A 20863-nucleotide genomic window follows, 5' to 3' on the forward strand; every position below is an offset into this window, starting at 1 on the left:
TAAGTCGAAACCAATATTAACATACTTAGCCAGCTAATGTTAACTTAAGAGCTAAGTAACTTTGTAAATCAATGGGGCTGAAACTCACTGTTACGTTATGACTTGTTCATGACTTGAAACTCAGAGTTTAGTGCTTGGGACTTGGCTTTGACTTGAGACCTACTGGACTTGTCACTTGCAAACGAATGACTGGGTCTCACATCTGGTTAATGCTAAAATGCAATGTAAAATGTGATGTGTAAGGGGACCTACACAAAAATTATACACCAAATTAAGTTTTGCAATTACTTAAGTCTCTAAAATATCTGCAAGTTACCTAGTCGATTTGTATTTTATGTTTTCTTCTGTATTTAGTTTATTAATGTTGTTTTCATGATGTCACTCAATCAGAAAAAGTGAAAAATTTAAATATTAAAAAGAGATAAATAGGTAAATTGACAGATGCCACTCCTCTTTCTTCTCTTCCCTCTTCATCTTTCATTTTTCGTCTTTTCCATCTCTCACCCATCTTATTTTCTCCATCATCCCATCTCCCCCTCTCTTTCAGTCATCCTTTTCCATCTTTCTTCCTTTCTATCCTCACTTCTTTCTTTCTCTCCTTTTCTTTGCTACCTATCGTAACTCACACCCTGCCCCTTCTTCGCCCATCTTTTTTCTCCTCCGTCCTCCACTGCCCCCCCCACCCCCCCCCACCCTGATGAAAGACAGAGTTTTGAAAGAGAGAGAGAGAGAGGGAGAGAGACAGAGAATGAGAGGGGGAGGTTGAAGGGGAGGGGTGGGTCTCTATAAGAGCGGCAGCCTGCAGCCTCCACGTAGCCAGAAAAACCACGCTGAGACTGAGGGAAGGAAACGTACGCTGAAGAACCTCAAACCTGCACCTGAGGGACCCCCATAGGCACCCACAATCTCACCCCAACACAGGTAAGAAGACTCTGAGGGAAGAGGGAGGGAGATGGAGGAGGAAAAGAAGTGGCTTGACCTCTGACCTTTGATACAGAATCTTTAACATTTAGCATATTTGTCGTGTAATTACTGACATTTTGTTACATTTTATTGACAGGGAGGAAAGAAGACCATCATATATTGTACAAAAAGCCCTTTTTAGAAAGTGAGAAGATGATTTTACATGACTTTATCTCATCAATAGTTGCTTCCAATATTGGTCATGTAGTAGTGTCAGTCAGGTTCAAATGGGAATTCCCTTTAACTGTAATTAAATCAAAATTTAACAGAAATGGACTTAAGGGAGGAAAAAGGAAACTACTGACATGTTTGAAAGCTTGCTAAGAGGTATTTGTCTCCATCACTTGTCTATCATTTACTGTATGCCTGCTGTAGGGTGCCAGGTTAAGTGTTGCAGCTATTATCACCGTGCTCTGACCCTCTGACCTCTGAGTTCCTCACGGCTGAATGCTTGCAATGATGCCAATCAAAGAATGTAAGATTTGTTGAGTGTATTAAGATAATATCTCAAACCACTGATTCTGTTTCAGGGTTAATGCATCACCTCTAAAGGAGCAATTACAGACTATTACATCGAAGGTTAAGTACTGAGTGTTTCAGTGGGTTAAAGGCATAAAGCAGCAGGGACCGAAACACTACAAAGAGCACAAGGTCCATCTGACTGCTTCACATGCAGTTTGGTTTTTCAGTGCACTGAGGGAAAGGTCATAAATCGTTCGTCCTGATTAGTCATTAATCGTTAAGGCCTGACTTACCGCTGCGCTCCAGTGGGTTCCATGAATGAAAGGAGAGGGAGTCTTTGCAGAAAGCTGCAGCACGTTTGAGTTTACACTGTAGCTTAAGACACTGATCAAAGGTAATTTGGGTGAGTGCACCATGATCAATGAGATTTTCTTTCCTCACTTAATTAGATCACGTTTTTAGGTTTAAAAAGCCTTAAATATTTTGTTTAACCAGTGTGAAAGATAGCTGATTTCTAAAGGTTCACTCTATGAGAAAAAAATATGAAAGAGTGCATAAAAAACAGGTGATGTGAGTTTTCATACAGAGAGCAATCAGTACCTGTAGACTGGTTTCAGTTTGATTTTAATTACTGATGGTGGAATGTGAAATCAAAGCTACTTTTGGTGGTGTAGTGGTGCTGAAATGTAAGGATTCCCAGAGAAAATGGTTAAAGGCAGTAATGAAAGTGGATTTTATTGATCACATATAAGGCATCTGGCCACATTTGGCTCATAGTGATATTGCAAACCCCCTTCCTCTTTGAGCTGAAGCCCTCTTATTCTTCCAAAGTTGGATTAATGGCCTAATATCAGGCTAAATGTGACTGATTCAGATCATCATTGCACATGAAATATAGTATATTAAAGTTCCAGTGTGTAAGATTTACTGGAGTTTATTAGCAGGAATGGAATAAAAAATTCAATATGTTTTCATTAGCGTATAATCACCTTAAAGATTGTTGTTTTCATTACCTTAGAGTGAAGCCTTTATATCTACAGAGGGCGCTGGTTCTCTTCCATGGAGGATGCCACGTTGCGCTGCTATGTTTCTACAGTAACCCAGAATGGACAAACCAAACACTGTCTCTAGATATGGCTATTAACATTTTGCACAACTTTTGAGAGCACCATAGGTTCTCTTACACGCTTGGAATAGAAGCAACAGACGTCTGTCTGCAAGTTCACCACTAGATGCCACTAAATCTTACACACTGGTCATTTAAATCAAATTTTTATAACCTACTTCTGTTCAGTGATTTTTTATTTTTAGTAGAAGAAGTAACAGTCAGAGATTTATTCATTTTTAACAGGGTGGGATGGTCCAAGGGGAGCATGATCATAGAAATATTAAGGAATGTCATTGGAATACTATAGGCAACAGTGTGGCTACTCTATAGAGTATATACAGTAGGCTACAATATAATAAACACTTTAGTATTTTAGTATATCCTGTAGAGAATATCATAGATCCAAGATGAAACTGCCAGAAGGGCAGAACTGAGAGAAAAAGGCGCAATTATAAATCTGTCTGCTACATCAGCACCATGGACAGAACCATGGATTTATCAATACACAGCGGCACACTTAGGCTGCTGATATTTCAGAGCCCTGGTCGGGGCCATAGATTCTAACTGGTTCAAACCTCAGTCAGATAAAGGATCAATGACTGACATACTCAACTAAATAACCCCTCCGCCCCCTGCACTCTCTCTGCTACTTGAGGATGGAGAGTGGGGATACAGCTTAACAAGGGAGATGCATTTTGCTTATTTTCTGAACATGGTTCGGCATCCTAGCATCCTTCATCCCCCTCAGATTGCCTTCTAATTTAGCAACAGTTGCATCATTTGTCCCTCTGTAGTAGTTGAACCTACTAATATGATTTCCCTTATGCCTTCAGGCTTTTAGGTGTTAAACTCATTATTATGTGTTTTTAAGCTGTCAGGAAACATTTATGTAGTTAATAAACTTAAGAATTAGGTGTGACCTTTTATCTAACACTGAATAATTAACATAGTGTTTTAGTTTAGCTTGGGGCTCCCTTTCTGTTTGACCTTCAAAGAAACTCCATAAACAAAGGCACTGCTCAAAATGGATTATACGAAATAAGCTATTACAAAAAGGCTCTTTCAACAACTGATGATAACTGATTTGAAAGTACGTGTATGTGGTAATGATCTACAAAACAAAAGCTTCTTGCATCTCTCCAGAAAGAGGCCGATGTATACACTGATAGCGCTCAGTGTAATTTTGAACTGCTTCAGAGAAAGATAGATGCTGATTTTTCATACCTTTGGGCAAATACCCAAAGCATTCCTGTGGCTACAACAGATTAGCTGTGAAAATTACCTCTGATCAGCTTTGTATTATGTTCAAGCGTTTCTACATTAGCTGGCTGAAGCAAGGCAAACTATATAACCATCCTACACATCAGCTGTTGGTGACCAACATTGTGCTGTTGTTTCGTGGACAATTTCATTGTGTTCCTGTGGATAGACGGCCAAACATAGATGAGGTGACGATGACATATGGGACCGAGAGAGGGATAACATTTCAACACCTACTATAACAGAATCCGAAACAGAAAATGTTTGAAATATCAAACACGACTCTTGTGAACCCTTTGGTGCAGGTCCCTCAGAGATTAAGTGTAAGATCTTCTTTTTATTTCACCATCAGACTTAAAGAAGACTATCAGAAGCCTCTCTAAAAGCAACAAAAGGTTGTGTTTTGCGGAAAGAGTGACATTTCTTGTTATCTCTGGACTTCAAATCCTCCGACTTCCACCAATTCAGTCCACCTACACACGAAACAGCTGAGTGCATAAAGTTCAAGCACAGAAAATGTACTTTTTAAATGTCATTCAACAGTGATGACACCTAATTTGGAGTCAATTAGTTAGTGAGACATATGAGCAGAGAGAAAAAAAATCCATTTAAAGGAGAACTCTGTAATCACTGCAATAAATAAGAAAATGAGCATGATGCCATAAGAGATCAAGGAAACATTTTAAGTTGAAACATTTGCTTTTTTTGACATCACTGCTGCAGTCATGGTGTCCCCCTTTGAAATTTCTATTCCAGGTCAGAATAGCTGATTTTTTTTTACCCATTTCATGTTAATTAGAGTTGCAATGAATGCTGAATGTTCGCTGAATGAGTAAGCATCTGTTTATGAGAAGTAATTAATAATTTTGTAGAGGGAGTATATGTTTATAACAGTTAAATTGAGCAACATGTTAATGGAGTCTGGCAGGCAGTGAGACACTTAACTCCAACTCCAGTGTGTATTTTCAGAGCAGTGGGCTTTTGTTTTCAGGATAATGTATTAACAGACAATTGACAATTAAAAACAGCTGATCAACGGACAGCGCAGGACTTGTCATTGTTTCTTATCGTCAGTTTATGATGCTGCATGCACCCTGCGCTCCTGCAGAGCTCCTGTAGTTAGCTTGAGGTTCCCTGAGCATGGGGAGGAGAGGGTGGGAAAAAAAAATTGCAATTGCTCTTTTAAACAATTCAAGCATTAACAGACAAAGACATCATATACAAGACTCAAGGCACAAAACATTCAGAGCACTTAAATGAGTTGCAGTCACATTTGCACAGTCGTGTTCTGTATGTTATGGCCTAAAACTCCCTTTGAATCCATCTCCTCAGTATTAATGAGTTTACTGGTTTCTTTGCCAACACAGCACACCTGGTTAGCTTATGGATAAACTTCCTGAACCACCATGGAAACCATTCTCATTCAAAGGCTGGATGGGGAGTAAGGAGTAAGGAGTGCTGGATCACAGGTCATATGGCATAATGCTGGTGTGGCTGCACTGAATTGTTTGTGAATTAATCCAAAGGATATAATGTTCCTAACACAGCAGGGTCCCTGTCCATCCTTTTGTGCTGAGAGGATTTCTGAGAATCTTCTTCATGTCTCCTTCCTGCCCCCAGTGTGCTCCTCTTTTCCCCTCCCTGCTTCCATATCAAAGGAGAAGTGACTCCTGTCATATGCAGTTGGACTCATTTTTATTCTAGGGGCAGAAATATTAATTTTTGTTTGCTGTTGCTGATTATGATTGTTCTGTGGCACAGGAACCATATCAGAGCAGAGAGGTCCAGACATTTCCTGTGGCTCTGTGATTTGTTCCCTTGTATCTTGGAATCAAAGCATATATTTTTGGAGGCCAAACTGGAAGTTGATCAATGTGGCAATTACACAAAATTACTTATTAAATATGTTTGATTTGTCCTGCCACTGTAATGTAACAGTATTGTCCTCATAGGTAGCCAAGACAAAAGAGACTCAATTAATTATTTCTATTTTATTATGAATTTTAAAATCTCAGAGATTAAATATTTGTAAAAGTTACCCATAACAATATGGGACCAGCAAATGGGCTCATGAAAATAGACACTGCTATCAACCTAATTAACTAATATGCACTACCAAGTTCAAAATTAGCCTGCTAGTTGTAATTCCAAGTCAGAGATACTGGGAATTTCTGATTTTCCGCCTGGTGAAAATACTACAGGAAGTGTTGACTAACCATCAACTTATTGCAAAATTGTAGCAAAGACAGCATCACTGACAGTTACATCTGAATAAAGTCCATTATTAACAGTAATACGGTTGTCACGCAGTACCAGTGGGCCGATACTGGGGATTTCTACATGCAACATCTGTGTTAACATTCAGCAGCATCATGCAACAGACAGTTCAACAGCAAACCGACCCATGAACGACTGTCATAGAGCCAAAGTAAAACTGATAGAAGGGTGGGACTCAGAAAAAGTCCCAGTTACAAATCCATCTGCTACTTCAGCACGACGGACAGCACCATGGATTTATCAATACACAGCACAGTAATATTTCAGAGCCATGGTCGGGGCCATAGATTCTAACTTACACAAACCTCAGTCAGATAAAGGATCAGTGAGTCAGGCAGACTAGATTAACACATTCAACCAAACAACCCCTCTGCCCCTGCACTCTGAGAGTGGAGAAGAGGGGTGGTGGGTTAACAAAGTGGATACATTTTGCTAACAAGGTGGATGCCATCCACCCTGAAATCGTCTACTGGTCTAATGAGGTTTTGAAAATACTTGGATGATTAAGGTTCATAGGAATGCTGGAAAAACAATGCTACCATAACAACCATTGTTATATCTTGGTTATAAATAATGAGATGCTAAAATTTACTTGAGTCCAAATGTGTGTAATTTATTATTTTCTTTTCACAAAAACTAATGATTATAAAAACGATGTCCTCCATTACCAAGGCTTTAGCAGATGTTACTCTCTGTGGACTAAGCTGTCTTTATCCCTTAAGTTAAAAGACATGATTTATATCTTCTCTTATGCCCAGCAATGCTGAGAAACAATGTTACCTGCGGGCTTTGAAGTTAATGTAAACAGGCAAGTGGGTCAGAAATCAACTTGCTTGAAGTCAATTTTTACTTGCCCCTGCAAAAAAAGTTATTTATTAATGGCCATCGTATAACAAATAAGACTAAAGTTAATTGTCATGTTTAATCTAGAGCTCCAACATCTATGAAAAATACCCACCTCAGTTTTTCAAACTCCAAGTTGATATCTTCAGATGTCTTGTTTTGTAAATTCAAGACCCCAAAGTATTAATTTTTATGTGATCATAAACAGGGAAAAGAGAAAAATCTTCTATATTTGATGAGCTGAAATCAGAAATGTCTGCCATTTTGTACAAAAATTACTCAAACGATTGATCGATTATCAAAATAATTTAATAGTTTAATTATTTTTTACCACTTGCCTGATTGGGCAAGTGAGTTGCTAGATGTACTAGCCTGATGTGGCATTTTACTTCCCCCATGCAAGTGGGCACTCTTCATTGTTGAGTCCTGAGGTTACCTAACTTGGAGAAAAGCTCATTAAAAAAATCATGATAACAAGACCTTTTGAAATCCTTTGTCAATATTACAATAATCCAGTAATTCAATATACCTATATCTTGTTTTGACTTGTGAAAACAGAAAAATCAGATGTACCTGAATGGAATGAGGCCATATTTATTATTAGTTACGCCTGCGTTCGGCAAAGGGATATTATGAGTTTGATAATGCCTACCTCAATGCTTTTTCTATAAAATCAATATGTTTAATTTAATTTAGCTACATAGTAATAAATACAGAGAGTAAAAACAGAGGACAAATAAATATATTTAAAATTTGTGCAGGCCGGATAGAAAAGCAAGAAATGACAGGGCATCACCTCATCTCAAAAGACGAACAACAACAACAACAACAACAAAAATCAATATGAAATGAGTCTGATATGACACACCTCCAAAACCATTAATCGACCTTTGGTGATTAGATGCATTGAGAAGGGAAATTGATTTAGCTTAGCGTGTCTGGCTGTAATGGCTTCAGCATGTAATTGACTGCTATGTCACAAACAGTTTGACTGACAGGGAACATCTTGTAAAAGCACTAAAGGTTTCTTCTAAAGGTTTCTTCTAGCTCGAGACAGGTCAGAACGCCCACTCTGCATGAACTCCGACCAGGATCAGAAAAAATAATGTCTTTTGTTAATACTAGCAGTAGTGCAGTTGTACTGTTACTAGCTGCGTTTAACCAGGAGTGGTTTAACCAGTGGGGTGATTATTAACATTTTGACACAAAATAAGGCAAATTTGAAAATTTATTTAGTTGATTTTGTACAGCATTTATTTTTTGTGACATCAATAGTGGGGATTTCACTGCAAAAAAAAAAAATCACTGGAATTGAGTGGTGCAACTAATCTTTTCTCACTAACTGAACCTGAATATACACATTTTATTTATTCAGGTTAATTAAAGTTAAATTTAAGAGTATCTATTCTATCTTTTTACTTTTCAGATTCAGTCAACTTAAAAAATTAAGGCAGTCCATTTCTCTTAAATCTTCTAGTATTTATTTTCAGAACGCCTCAGAACTTATAAACATGAGTTCTTCTAACTTTAAGTCTTTTGACTTGAAATGATAAATTGAATGAATGTACTGTGTAGAGTTCAATCAACTTATTCAATTAAATTTCTAAATCAAATTTGTATGTAATGTTTGTCAGTGTGGCTGAAGAGTTGTTAGTTCAACTTAATATCTTAAGCTTATTGAACATGTCACCTCAAGTACAACTGAAGTAATGTCCAGTTTAGTTGACTAAAAATGTATTTGTTTTGAATCATACAAATTATCTCAACTTGTCTTTTCAAATTCAGCCAGTTTAAAATTTTAAGGCAGCTTGGGCACAAACTTTTTAACATTAAAATAAATTTTTATTTCATAGTTCAATTAAGCCTCTTGTGGACATTTTATACCAATAGTTTTGTCACGTTTTATATATGTGTGAAAGACAGTGTGAGAGTGAGAAAGTGTATGACAGGAAGAGAGAAAGAAAGAGTATGAGTGGGTGAGAATGAGACTTTAAGAAGCAAAAAGCAAACGTTAGAGAGAGGTAATGACAGATAAATCAATAGGTAGATGGAGTATGAAGGTAGTGACAAAGACGATTAACATATAGACTGGACTTTTTTTATCAACCTGATTGCTAATATAGATCTACTGTCGTGAAACATGTCACATCAGTGACCACTGCCATTTTGCTGGTTAGCTATCAATATTAAAACAAAGAGCACAATGTATTTTGAGTGGGCCTGGGACAAGCTGTCAATCAAAGTGACTTTTCTGACAGATGACGTAGTCTGCCATGTGGCTCCAGGCAGAAGACTAAGTAACATTTAATTACCTGTCAAACTGACTCATCAACTAACAAAGCCAACATCATGAATACACTCTAATTATTCAGTATTTGTTTTCTTTAAAATGCTCCTCTTTCCTTTAAGCGATGGACGTTATTGTTCTTCAGTTTAATTTAATACTAGAAGTGCCAGAATTCCATAACTATTAGAATGACCATAAGAAGTCATTCTGACCTTTGACTTATAAACTCTATTGTTGCTCTAAGTTTTGTAAAATTTAATTATGTATTTAACAATACCTTTGCCATTGCATGTAGTAAACTGCAATGACATATATTATAACATATTCACAGCAGAATTTGTCTGTAGGATAATAATCATCAGTGATCCGATTCATATTTTAGAGTAATCCAAAATTTAATTATTGAATTTCTCTTCATTTAAATAATTAAATGTATTTTATAGGATTATAAACATTTTAACATTAATAATAACAAAGTTCCACCTAAAACCATCGCAAAAATAATCACAGCCAATGGGAAAACGTTGGAAATTAGTATTAAAATAAAACCAAAAAGCTGGAATCATTTCTATTTAAAATAAGTAAGGCTACTTCATTTTAAAATTTAAAGGCTCAAACACAAAAATTCAGTCAATTATAGGTGCTGAGACAAAAAAGTGTTACAGCCGTCCCTGTTCTCCCCTACTTTATTTTTAATTGATTGATAAACACAATAACAGAGAATACAAATTAGGCACTTGTCTTTCAAATGAAGCAGCCATTTTAATTTCTATAAAAGGCAGCTTCTATTTTCTTTTTCTGTTCAGGCAGAACCAAAATGTGTCCAAACAGCCAGACTGGTGTTATATAGGAACCAACCAGTGAGAAACGTTACAGCCCATGTACATGCTGTACTGATGTGAATTTGACAATATTGAGGTTATTACGTAATAATCTGCAGTTCGGTATTAAAAAATAAAAAAAAGAACTGCGAGACAGATGCCCACTGCTCCTCCGTTCAACCACGCGTGAATAATCCGGCTTTAAGTCGCTCTTCGGGCAGGGAGTAATTTATTTTGTACTTCCTGCTCTTGATGAGAAAATAGCAATAACGGTGGAAAATAATGGGGGAAACAGTTGATATCAGAGTGTGACACATGTTGAGAATTACGTACTTAGAGTGAGTCGTGAGTTGTGTGACTTTGAATCATGCCAGTACTTATACTGGTCTTTGTCAACAGTACTTATTCATAGTTGACTAAGCACACTTGAGAATCAAAAACTTAAAGACAAGTTTGTCATTATGTTTAGTACTTTTTCCATTAAACCTGGCAGAGTTTGCTGAACTTTCAGGTAGACATTCCATAGAGAAAGACACTGAGCTGATGTTTCCCCCTTAGTGAAGTGCCAGTTTACTTATGATTCATTTGAAATCTTGAATTGTGACTTAGACTTGATGTTTTTTCCTGTAGCAAGCAGGTCAAACGGCACATCATCATCATGTGGTAACAGGCTGAGCCAGATACTATTGATAGATACTCAGAGGGGTTCCTTTCATCTGGAAGATGGTCTTTATTCATCATCTACTGGACTGTAAGACCTTGATGAGCAGCGCCTTAGCACAGCTCCAGACAGTAATGACTTAATTAACTGGTTTATTTAGTGGTTAATCAGTTAATTAAAGGCAGAGTAATTGGGTTTTGAGGGCTCTCGGGAGAACCTGGAAGACGTCAGTAAAAGACCTCATTGAGAAAATCATTTTCACACAGCTTTTAACAACACGGCGTACTTTATAGACAAGAGAAAAACAGATAAAGGCTGCACTTGAAATGTCTGCATGTGCACACATATCTGAAATATCCTGAGTGAGGCTTGACTGACTGCAACCAGGCTGTGTTAGTACGTGCTTGATAAGAAATCAAAACTGAATAAGAAAGACTGAGTCAGGAACTGCAAGTACTCAACTTGGTCACATTAGCTGACTGTTCCCTGCGTTCCCCCTCAAGTACAGGACCCAGACTGCTCCTTAAACCTCCGACGACAGCTGTCAAAACATATTCTGTGATTCATGTTTATTCATGTTTCGCAAAGTTAAAATTATTATGAAAAAAAAATCATTCTCACAGGGGCAGTCGTCTGCCTGAACCCTTCCAGTAATAATACAGTAAAATATCTAATGTGACACCCAGCAAAACTCATTTTTAGCTTTGAGTTCTGTTGCTTTTTAGCAACACGAGTGGTGTTGTTCTGGTTCTGGGAACGCAATGTTGCTCTGTTGGTTGATCAGTCCATGGTCCAGGCTGAAATATCTCAACAGCTATTGAATTGATTCATTCACCCCCAGATTAATGACTTTGGTGATCCCCTAAAATTCCTACTTCAGCGCCACTGTGAGGCTTACATTTGTGGTTTTGAGTGAAATGTCTGAACAACTACTGGATGGATTGCCATGAAATTTGGTACACACATCCATGCCCCCCTCAGGATGAACTGTAATAACGTTGGTGATTCCTGAATTTTTCTTTTATCCTTCATATTTACCAAACTAATATCATTCCCATCAGCCTCAGCTGTACTGTGGCTGTGTCTAAAATCACTCACTACTCACTATGCAGTCCGCTTTATAGTGAGTTTACCATTTTGTGAAGTAGTGTACAACTGATGGTCACTAACCAAGCACTATTTACCATGCTGCAACTTTTTTTCTTCACTATATAGTGAGCTCATATTACTCCTCTACATGGAAATCCCTAAATAGTAAGAAGGGAGTAATGAATGAGTGGGTGATTTTGGACATAGCCGTTGTGTTTCAGCATGTATTAGCATGCTAACATGCTAAACTATGAGAGGTGAACCTGATAAACTTTCTATAAGTGCCTCACAGAGCCACTAGCATGGCTGTTGACTTTTGGTCAGATATTTTATGTCATAATAGACCTTTTTCATAGCAGACATTTGGACATTAAATGGTTCCATTCAGGTCAAACAAAGTCTGGGTGCTGCTATTGTGTATGTTGGCTCACTGGGAAGGCTCTGCTGAACTAAATGGAATGAGACCTTAATTAGCAGACTATCACACTTGTGTTTACCCCACTATTTCATATTAATATGGCTGCTTTGAAAAAGGTCTACGGTATGATGGTATGAAGGTAAGCATGTGTTTCACTTTTGTTGTCTTCACTCATTTCTAAACAAAGGATACAACGTGTGTGTGTGTGAATGGATCCTCTGGCCACATTTTCATACATAAGCAAAGATGAGAAGATGTGAAGTCTCCTGTATGCATTCTCCTTAATGATGGATTTTTGGAAGCAAAGTCAACATGAAGTCAGTGACAGGAGGACGGAGAATGAGATGCATTTTGGCCAAATGAACATACCCAAGCTGTTTGTCTCAATCCACCGCCATCTGCCAACCTGGTCCCGCCCTTAGCCGTCCTACAACACCCCTGCCTTCACTGGCTGTGCTGCTCTTTTGTCCTTCACTGACAAACCCTCTTTTCCTTGACTAAAAACCGACTTTGATTGTTTGCACACAAGAAAACTGATTAATCTTGATTAATTTTTCAGAGCTGCTGTTTCATGGATAGTTAAAGACGGAACGAACTGTAGTGGAATTACACTTTTATCAGTTTTTAATTACTCTGAATAAATTCAAAATTTCGGAGACATTATGAGGTAGTGTTTGATTGAAGGCAAATTAATTTTACTCCCTGTCTTGTCAGTTTAATAGATAATGACAATGTACTGCTAAAAGAGTGGTGTGTGTGTGTGTGTGTGTGTGTGTGTGTGTGTGTGTGTGTGTGTGTGTGTGTGTGTAAATTTGTATTTGACTGTGTCTACCAGTCTACTGTATAATGGGCATGCACAGTTTGGCACATGTGAGAATTATATGTATGTGTGTTGGCGTGCATTGGTGTGTCTGCATGCTTTGTGCATGTGAGTTTGAGTGTGTGCGTTCGTCAGCAACAAACATTGACTCAGTTCGTTGCCAGAGGCATTAACTGAGGCATCAATTAAAGGAGTTAACGAGTTTGTTTAATGAGATGAAAACTCTGGTTGTGTCTCTGACGTCAGACACACCAGACTGGGCTGCTCCCACCAGAATAAGGTCAAAGTATACTTCTTCAAGACTTTCTTTTGCACATTTTATTAAACATGGGAGGGGCAAAAATGTATGTAATGTTAAATGACGTAATGTGGTGAGGAGACCTTTGGGTAGTTATTACTATAACTGCCTGCTGGTGCAGACATGGCTTCCAGTGTCTATCAGTTACTTAAATAGGCTACATGGCTGTTGTTGTTTTTATTGGGAAATTCATCTGCATGAATGAAGCCTGAGTCAGTGATGAATCGGCTCAGAACTGAAGGCGACTGCACGTTCACTGTTAGGACACCTGTACCCTGGAATGGCCTGCCTGAGGAAACTAGGTTAGCAAAATTTGTCTCATCTTGAAAATCCCTTTTAAAAACACACTTTTATAGGCAGGCTTCAATATAAATCTACCAGTGATTTGCCACTCAAGAGTCTGGAATCATGGAAAGGTCTTTGCTTTTATTGCATCTTATTTGTTTCACCCTTCACTCTTATTTTTTAAGTTTTTGGCTCACACTTGTTTGTAAAAAATTGACGCCTGTTTGTTGGTGTGTTTTTAGTTTGCATCTTTTACTTTATATATTACTGTTTATCTTGTATTATTATTTTTTCTTATTATTGCTGTATTTTGTCAGGGTGGGGATTTTAATGTATGTAAAGCAAAACAAGTTATTATTATTATTACTATGATTTTAATTGATTTGAATTAATTTAGCCTTGCTGCTTTTCACAGTCCAGACCAACTCTGCTGTGAAGAATGTTTGAAGATGCTGTAGTAACTTTTTTTTTCTTTTCCGTGGAAGCAAACACAACACAGAGTCTTTCAGTTACTATTATGCTGCAACCTGAGCTTATCTACACACTGTACAGTTGACTTAAGTAATTTAATTACGTCTAATAGCATAAAGCACTTTTCTGTGGCTGGGTGGTGATACTTCTCTCACTGACACTTCCCACAACAAACCTGCTAGACAGCATCACATATACAGGATACCCACACTTTCCTTAAAAGTGGGGGCTCAGCCAGTAACACATAAGAGCAGCAAAACACCTACTATGCCTCATAATGTAAATTCAATATTAAGAATAACATAGCAAAAACTACGACTTTATTTGTGGTCCTTTCAAACACTAATGGAATTTATTAGTTTATTAGTGTTTTTTCCCTGCTTTGCATCAGGGTTGCACACCCATCTTTAACTTTGGGGGTGGACACAAAATCCTATGTCTCCCAGTAGGTGATGCCTGTTATTACCAATAATATAAAGCATGATGAGCTGCGCATTATGCTTCTGCTTATTAAATGGCAAATACCTCTTTAGTTGACAAGTGTTTGTGTGTGAGTCAATGTTACCACTGAAACATGCAACAGACTTAATCATTGCTTGGTCATTTTGGGAAATATGATTGCTTCCTTCTTACCTAGAGTAACATGAAAAGAGAGCAGACATTTTTATTTGATGAAACAGAATTCTTTAATGATGGCTCAGCTCAATTAAGTGTCCCAGTAAGTCATAACAGTAGCCTAGTGTGCACAACGCCAGGACCTCAGAAACATCTCAGACTTACAAAACAGCTAACCTTGCTTATTCATCTTCAGAACTGTCTAATTTACAGATTTTGTATGTATACTTTAAGATCATATAGAAATAGGAAATGACCTTGGATCAAAAACAGGTATGCATGCAGCATCTTAGTATGAAACTAAGGTGATTGTTGGGTGTATTGGTGGCTAGTTTGTTAGCTAAGAGCATACAACATGTAAATAAAACTGTTTTCGAGCTGTTCGAAGGTGTATTATTCTTCTTTTAGTGAAAGCTGCCTGCTTTGTCTTGCTTCCAGTCTTGGCGCTAAACTAGCCATCCTTAAGTGAATGGTGACTGGTTTTCAAAAGGAAAAAAACAAAAAACAAACATAAAATGCCTCCATACTGCTGATCTGGTGTAATACAAGTCACTGAAATGCCAAGTTGACTTGAAAGATGTCATTTGCTCCATGTTTTTAGCCTAAATATTCACTGTAGATCCTTAGCTTGGAGCAACGTTCACATGTGTGCACACACCATCTTATCTAGGTGTGTGTGATGGGAGTCCATGCGCAAGTGAATGGCATCTCAGACAAACACTATGTAGGCATTTTATGAGTTTTTCCTTGGTTGTTTTTTCCATTTGAAAACTGGTCACCATTCACTTACATTGTTTGGGAGATTTTGGACCACAGTTTTCCTCTGAAACTCCAGCCATGTTGGAGTAGATAATGACTGAATTTTCATTTTCTGGGTGAACTATCCCTTTAACTAATTTTGACAGCTTTTACTATTTTTCAGAACAAATACAACCGTCGGAGAATAAAAAAAAAAAAAGCCCTTCTGTTCTGTACATTAAATCTTGTTTCCTTTTCATTTCCTTTCCAAATGTGTCCTATAAGCTCAGTCAGACACCACTGCACTACAGAGAGGAAAGAGACATTGTACAATGATGCATCAAATCGTTGGACTGAACATGTGCATTCATTCCTGTGTTCGTGTGTTGTGCAGCAGACGGTGGGACCATGAAGACTGTGGTGGCTCTGCTACTGCTCTGTCTGTGTGATCCTGGACAGAGTGACTGCCAGGCGGACTGCCTGTCCTGCAGCAACATCCTGCCCAAGCAGCTCAGTTTCAACACTGTGGTGAGGAGTCCACATGCACACACACACACACACACACACACACGCACACACTGCAGATTGCAAAGCTGGAGCTCCCAAGCGAAACAGCAGGGAAAGGCTTTAGTTTGTCTGCTGGTGGTAAAACAAAATTTGTCCCATCTATCTGAGTCACATGGACTTCAAAGAGGACATCAAATTGAAATTTAGATGCTGTACCTTATTAAATGCTTTTCTACAGAAATCTTTTTGGCATTTCAAGGTAGAAAAATCACAGGTGTAAGTAATAAAGTATGCTGGCTCACTTGAAAAGACCAAAACCATTATTAACGTTATTAACACCTGTGCTTTTCCTGTTATGACTAAGTCGAAATGTCAAACAAGCCGTTTTCCAAGTGTCTCAGGTGTGTTTATCTCACAACTGGGAAATTTAACTAATTGATACTTGCAAAAGAAATAAGTGAAAACCAAATCATCCTCTGATATATTAGTTAGCAAATCCTCATTCAGACAAAACAAGGCTTTCTCCACGGGGCTCTCTTAAACCCCTCACCCCACCTTACTGCCTCTCCTTCACTGTCTCTGACTCAACAAATTACCCTTTTGGCATTTGAGGTTTAATTTGTTGTGGCTAATTGATTCCTGGGGATAGATGTGTGTTTCTCCCCTCAGTGGTTACGCCTGGTGGTTGTTTCTCTTAATGACATGTCTGCTTCTAGACCTTTTGGCACGGGGACACAGTAAAAGACATTTAAACGTGGCTTGAACGTTAAATTAAATTAAGAAAATAAACTAAAAGTGTTAAATTGTTAATGTTGTTAGCATTAGGCATTTAGGTCACAGCTGTTTTTTAAAAGGGCCGATTGACTTGGGCATTTGTGGCCTTGTTAGACAGGACTGTTTAAAGACATGTTGATGCATGCTATCTACTGAATTATTGTCTGTTTTTCAGAATCTGTGCCTACTTTTGTTCCTTTAACACTATCTCCCCTTCCTCCCATTTTACTTGTAAATCAATAAGAGATCAGAGAGTCCATGATCAGTCTGTCACATAGACAAGAACAGGAGATTTTACACACATAGCAATGTCGTATTTCATGCATATTTCCAATCTGCCGTCTTATTCTGACAGATACATTCTTCCACATAATATCAGACGCACACACACACACATTCTCACACTGAATCAATACAGTGGGAGTTAATAGGTGATAAACGGGACAGTAATCCAATCACTCTCCTTTGGTCATTGATTTTTTGTATTTTCTTTTCATTCAAACAACCTCAGCAAATCAGATATGTTCAATAATTCTGTAGCATGCTATGTTTTTAAGAGACACACTGTTTTATACACAATGGCCGCAATAAATCTCAACATTCTAGTATTAGGATGTTCCAGGACCAGGACCTGGCTACTGTACATTAAGCAATTCAAATGTGTGTGCAAAACTCTAGAAAATTTGATGTGGAAAAGCCACTATGTACTTGGTTAAGAGTGATGTATTGTTATTTATATTGGCTGAATGATGAGCTTAAGGTGTTCGTTTTTAAAGGGTCAGTTCATGCATATCCTCTTGCAGTATGCAGGTGGCTTCAATTTTATTGGCTGAGGTTCTGAAATATCTGCATCAGACTTTATACCACTATAATTTAATTTGTCAGTCAAAAAACAATGTCCGGGTTATGCCAAGTGTTCACACACCAACTTGTCTTTGAAGGTAAATCTAAGTCTAAGCATGTGGAAGAGTATTAGAGCCAGGCATAAGAGGAAGAAATGAGAAGATTGTTTTACATTTTAAAAATAAAGTCAAAATGTTGAGTACAAATTCAAAAAAATTTTTTCATTTTGAGAATAAAGTCAAAATGTCAGAAGTAAAGTTGACATACCACTTCAAGAATAAAGATTCATTATTCTCCACATTTGGACTTACTTCTCAAAAGAAACAAAAAACTTCCTCCGATTTATTTTTTTCTTATGCCTGGCACTAATACTTGAAGGTCAACTTTATACTCTACACTTCAACTTTATTCTCAACTATTTGACCAAAAAAAATAAAGAGAAATAAATATTTAAAAATCCACAATTTTTTTCCCCTTACGCCTGACACTAATACCCTTCTATATCTAAAAGTCAACAGCCACGCTAGCAAGCAATGTTCACCATCTTACTTTAGGGTTAGCATGCTAACAATTGCTAATTTGTATTAAGCATAGAATACAGCTGTGGCTGATGGAAATGTCAGTTTTGCAGGCATTTGGTCATTATCTAAAGTGGGGGACAAATTATTACAAATCAACCTGAGGGGACTATGAATGACTGTACAAAACTGAATGTTAACAGCTGCTTGCATACATTCTGATCACAGCAGAGGAATGAGAAACTAAATGCCAAACAGACCTCCACTGCCATCCCTAGAGCTAGGTTAATACTTTTGACGAGGTCTGTCTTTCGTATGATGAGAATGAAGTTGTCTTTGTCTCTGTCAGGTGTGTCTCACTGAGTGTGAAGGCAACGTCTCCCCAGCCTTCTACCGGGACTTCTGTCGTAAGGTGCTGTCGTTTCCAATTTCCTCCCTTAGCGGTACCATTCGGAAAAGATCTCAGGAGGAGGTGGAGGCCCTGTTTCCTGAGGAGGAGGAGGAGCCGGTGGAGGAAGGTCTGCTGCTGCCCATTGCTTTGCAGAGGTTCGATCATGTGACCCGGGCACTCGGGGTGGACGAGAGCAATCTGGGTGGCAAGGGCGGCCAGCTGAACACTGCCTACAATTCCAAGAATGGCCTGTCTCTCGAGGATGATTACGAGGAGGAGGCAGGGCAAGAAGATGGCGCTTCCGACGTAGCAGCAAGAGGACAGGGCGATGCTGGGCTGAGCGTCTCCAAGAGGTTTGGCGGCTTCATCAAAGGGAGGCACGGCTACAAGAAGCTGATGTCTCCGGGGAGGTCTTACCAGAAGAGGTACGGCGGTTTCATCGGCATCCGGAAGTCAGCCCGCAAGTGGAACAACCAAAAACGTTTCAGCGAGTTCCTGAAGCAGTATCTGGGGATGAGCACTCGGGCCACTGAGTTCAACAGCGTGTCAGAGGACCTCACCCAACAGAACGAAGTTTAGCAGAATGCACCTTTAAGCTACTGACATAAAACAATTTCCTGATGTATTTTCACTGATCTTGTTTTGTATTTCAATCACCAACATGTCCGACTTTAACTTGCATCACCACAGTTGACCTGTTGAGTCAAAGTAAAGATTCAACAGGTCAACATAGATTCAAAAATAAAAGCTAATCCCACAATCTAAGTCTCCCATTGGAGTCCTCTTAGTCTCAAGACGTGAATTTCAGTTTCTGTCTCTTTTAATTATGATGCAAACAATTTGCCTTTAATTATCAGACCAGCTTAACCCTCTAGTGGAGTTAGAAGAAAGTTCGGCCCCTTAAAACCAGCTCACTTTGAGCTTTGAGACTATATAATCCCTGGCATCTTCCAGGCCCCATGTCCAGTTCAGGGCACCTTGAGTTCAGTCAGACCAAGCTCTTATTCTCACAAGCTCTCACTTTGGGGATTCTTGTTAAAAAAAACATTTTCTTTACAATTTACTGTTAAATGTAATCTGCTAGATTAAAGAGTAATTTAAGTATTTTTCAACCAGAACGCTATCTCCTCATGCTTTTGTTTCCAAGTGCACAAGAATTTTTTGAAACTGGTCCAGTGTTGTGTGAGACCACATCAGCCACAAAAAGGGCTGCAATGTAATCCTTTGGGCAATTTCGCCCTGACAAAGTATGTCCACTAAAAGTTAATTTTTTTTTTTTTGCCACTGACAGGCTCAGATTGTTATTCTACAGCAAGTGTCTGACAAAATTATGGAGAGAATCCCTGCAAAGACAGAGCATTTGTTAGAGAGCGAGATGGTTTTCGTTTAACTAGAAACAATCTATTGCTTTTGCCAAAGCCACCAGACTCATTTTCTCACCATAAAACACACTTCATTCAAACTCAGCATACGTAAATAACAAAATAAAACTCACAAAAAAATGTCTTGACTCATCTTTCCACCGTTCCAGCAATCCCCAGGTCTGGTTTGGTCAAAATAAACTCTCAAATCATGGCGTTAGACGTGGAAATATCGGAAGGTCGGACATCAGAGAAATGGTGAGAAATGGCATCTAGATTTTGAATACCAAAGTTACCCTTTAACGATGGCATAACTGTTGCTTTTCAGATCCCCTGTATTATTTAGGTATGTTTTACCTATTGATTTCTGTGCTGGTCATCTGTATTAAAGTGCTGAATCTACTCACACGGAGGCCTCTGTCTTTGGGCGTCCTTACTGTTGAAAATCTAGGAACCTCTGTTATCAAGTCCAACAGGACCCCTCTCTTTATTACACTACCATCTTGTGGCAAAATGCATAACTCTCTTTTAGTCTCTTTTAAAGGACAAAACCAGTGTTTTTTCACATTTTGGCACTGGTTAGAATAATGTCAGCAGTAACGTAAAGTATATGTGAGTTGTGGTAAATAAATGAAAACATGCAAAAACACATAAGTCATTGGTTTATCACTGTGCCAAAACACACCTACGGCAGGTTTAATGAAAAGATCTCTGCAATCTGGTGTGAAAGACTACACAGCACTCAATATTCAAACATATCTGCTACTGATCTGTCTGCCAAACTGATGTGACGTACAAGTGAGCATCATCTCTGACATGGCTCTTGTGTTCAGATGCCAGATTCCTGTATGTAAAAACAATATTTGTTTTTCTTTTCTTCAGACTGTATTGGTGTGAAATGTTTTTGTTGCCCACTATGAAACTTGTAAATAGCTGAATTTAAACATGTCAATAAAAATAGTTTACTATTTCCTCTGTGGCTTGTCAGCAACTGATTCTGTGTCTCGAGGTGTTTTGTTTTCACAGTATGTGGTGATGGGGCAAAGCTACTTT

General features: G+C 38.3%; 1 protein-coding gene across 2 annotated transcripts; it reads left to right on the plus strand.

Annotated features, from left to right (window-relative positions):
- The first annotated feature begins 798 nt into the window (after positions 1-798).
- Positions 799-19209, plus strand: pnoca (prepronociceptin a). 2 transcript variants are annotated; one of them, XM_084725055.1, is made up of 3 exons: positions 799-921; positions 15811-15944; positions 18408-19209. In XM_084725055.1, the coding sequence occupies exons 2-3, from the start codon at positions 15825-15827 to the stop codon at positions 19026-19028; spliced, it is 741 nt and encodes a 246-aa protein (XP_084581181.1). In that variant the 5' UTR covers positions 799-921; positions 15811-15824; the 3' UTR covers positions 19029-19209. The 2 variants fall into 2 exon arrangements, with proteins under 2 accessions (XP_084581181.1, XP_084581191.1); XM_084725065.1 differs by having other exon boundaries at positions 825-921; positions 15814-15944.
- Positions 19210-20863: the final 1654 nt, after the last annotated feature.

This window comes from Lutjanus erythropterus, chromosome 1 (genome assembly GCF_056507025.1).
Source record: "Lutjanus erythropterus isolate fLutEry1 chromosome 1, fLutEry1.hap2, whole genome shotgun sequence".
In the NCBI taxonomy this organism is placed as follows: domain Eukaryota; kingdom Metazoa; phylum Chordata; class Actinopteri; order Lutjaniformes; family Lutjanidae; genus Lutjanus; species Lutjanus erythropterus.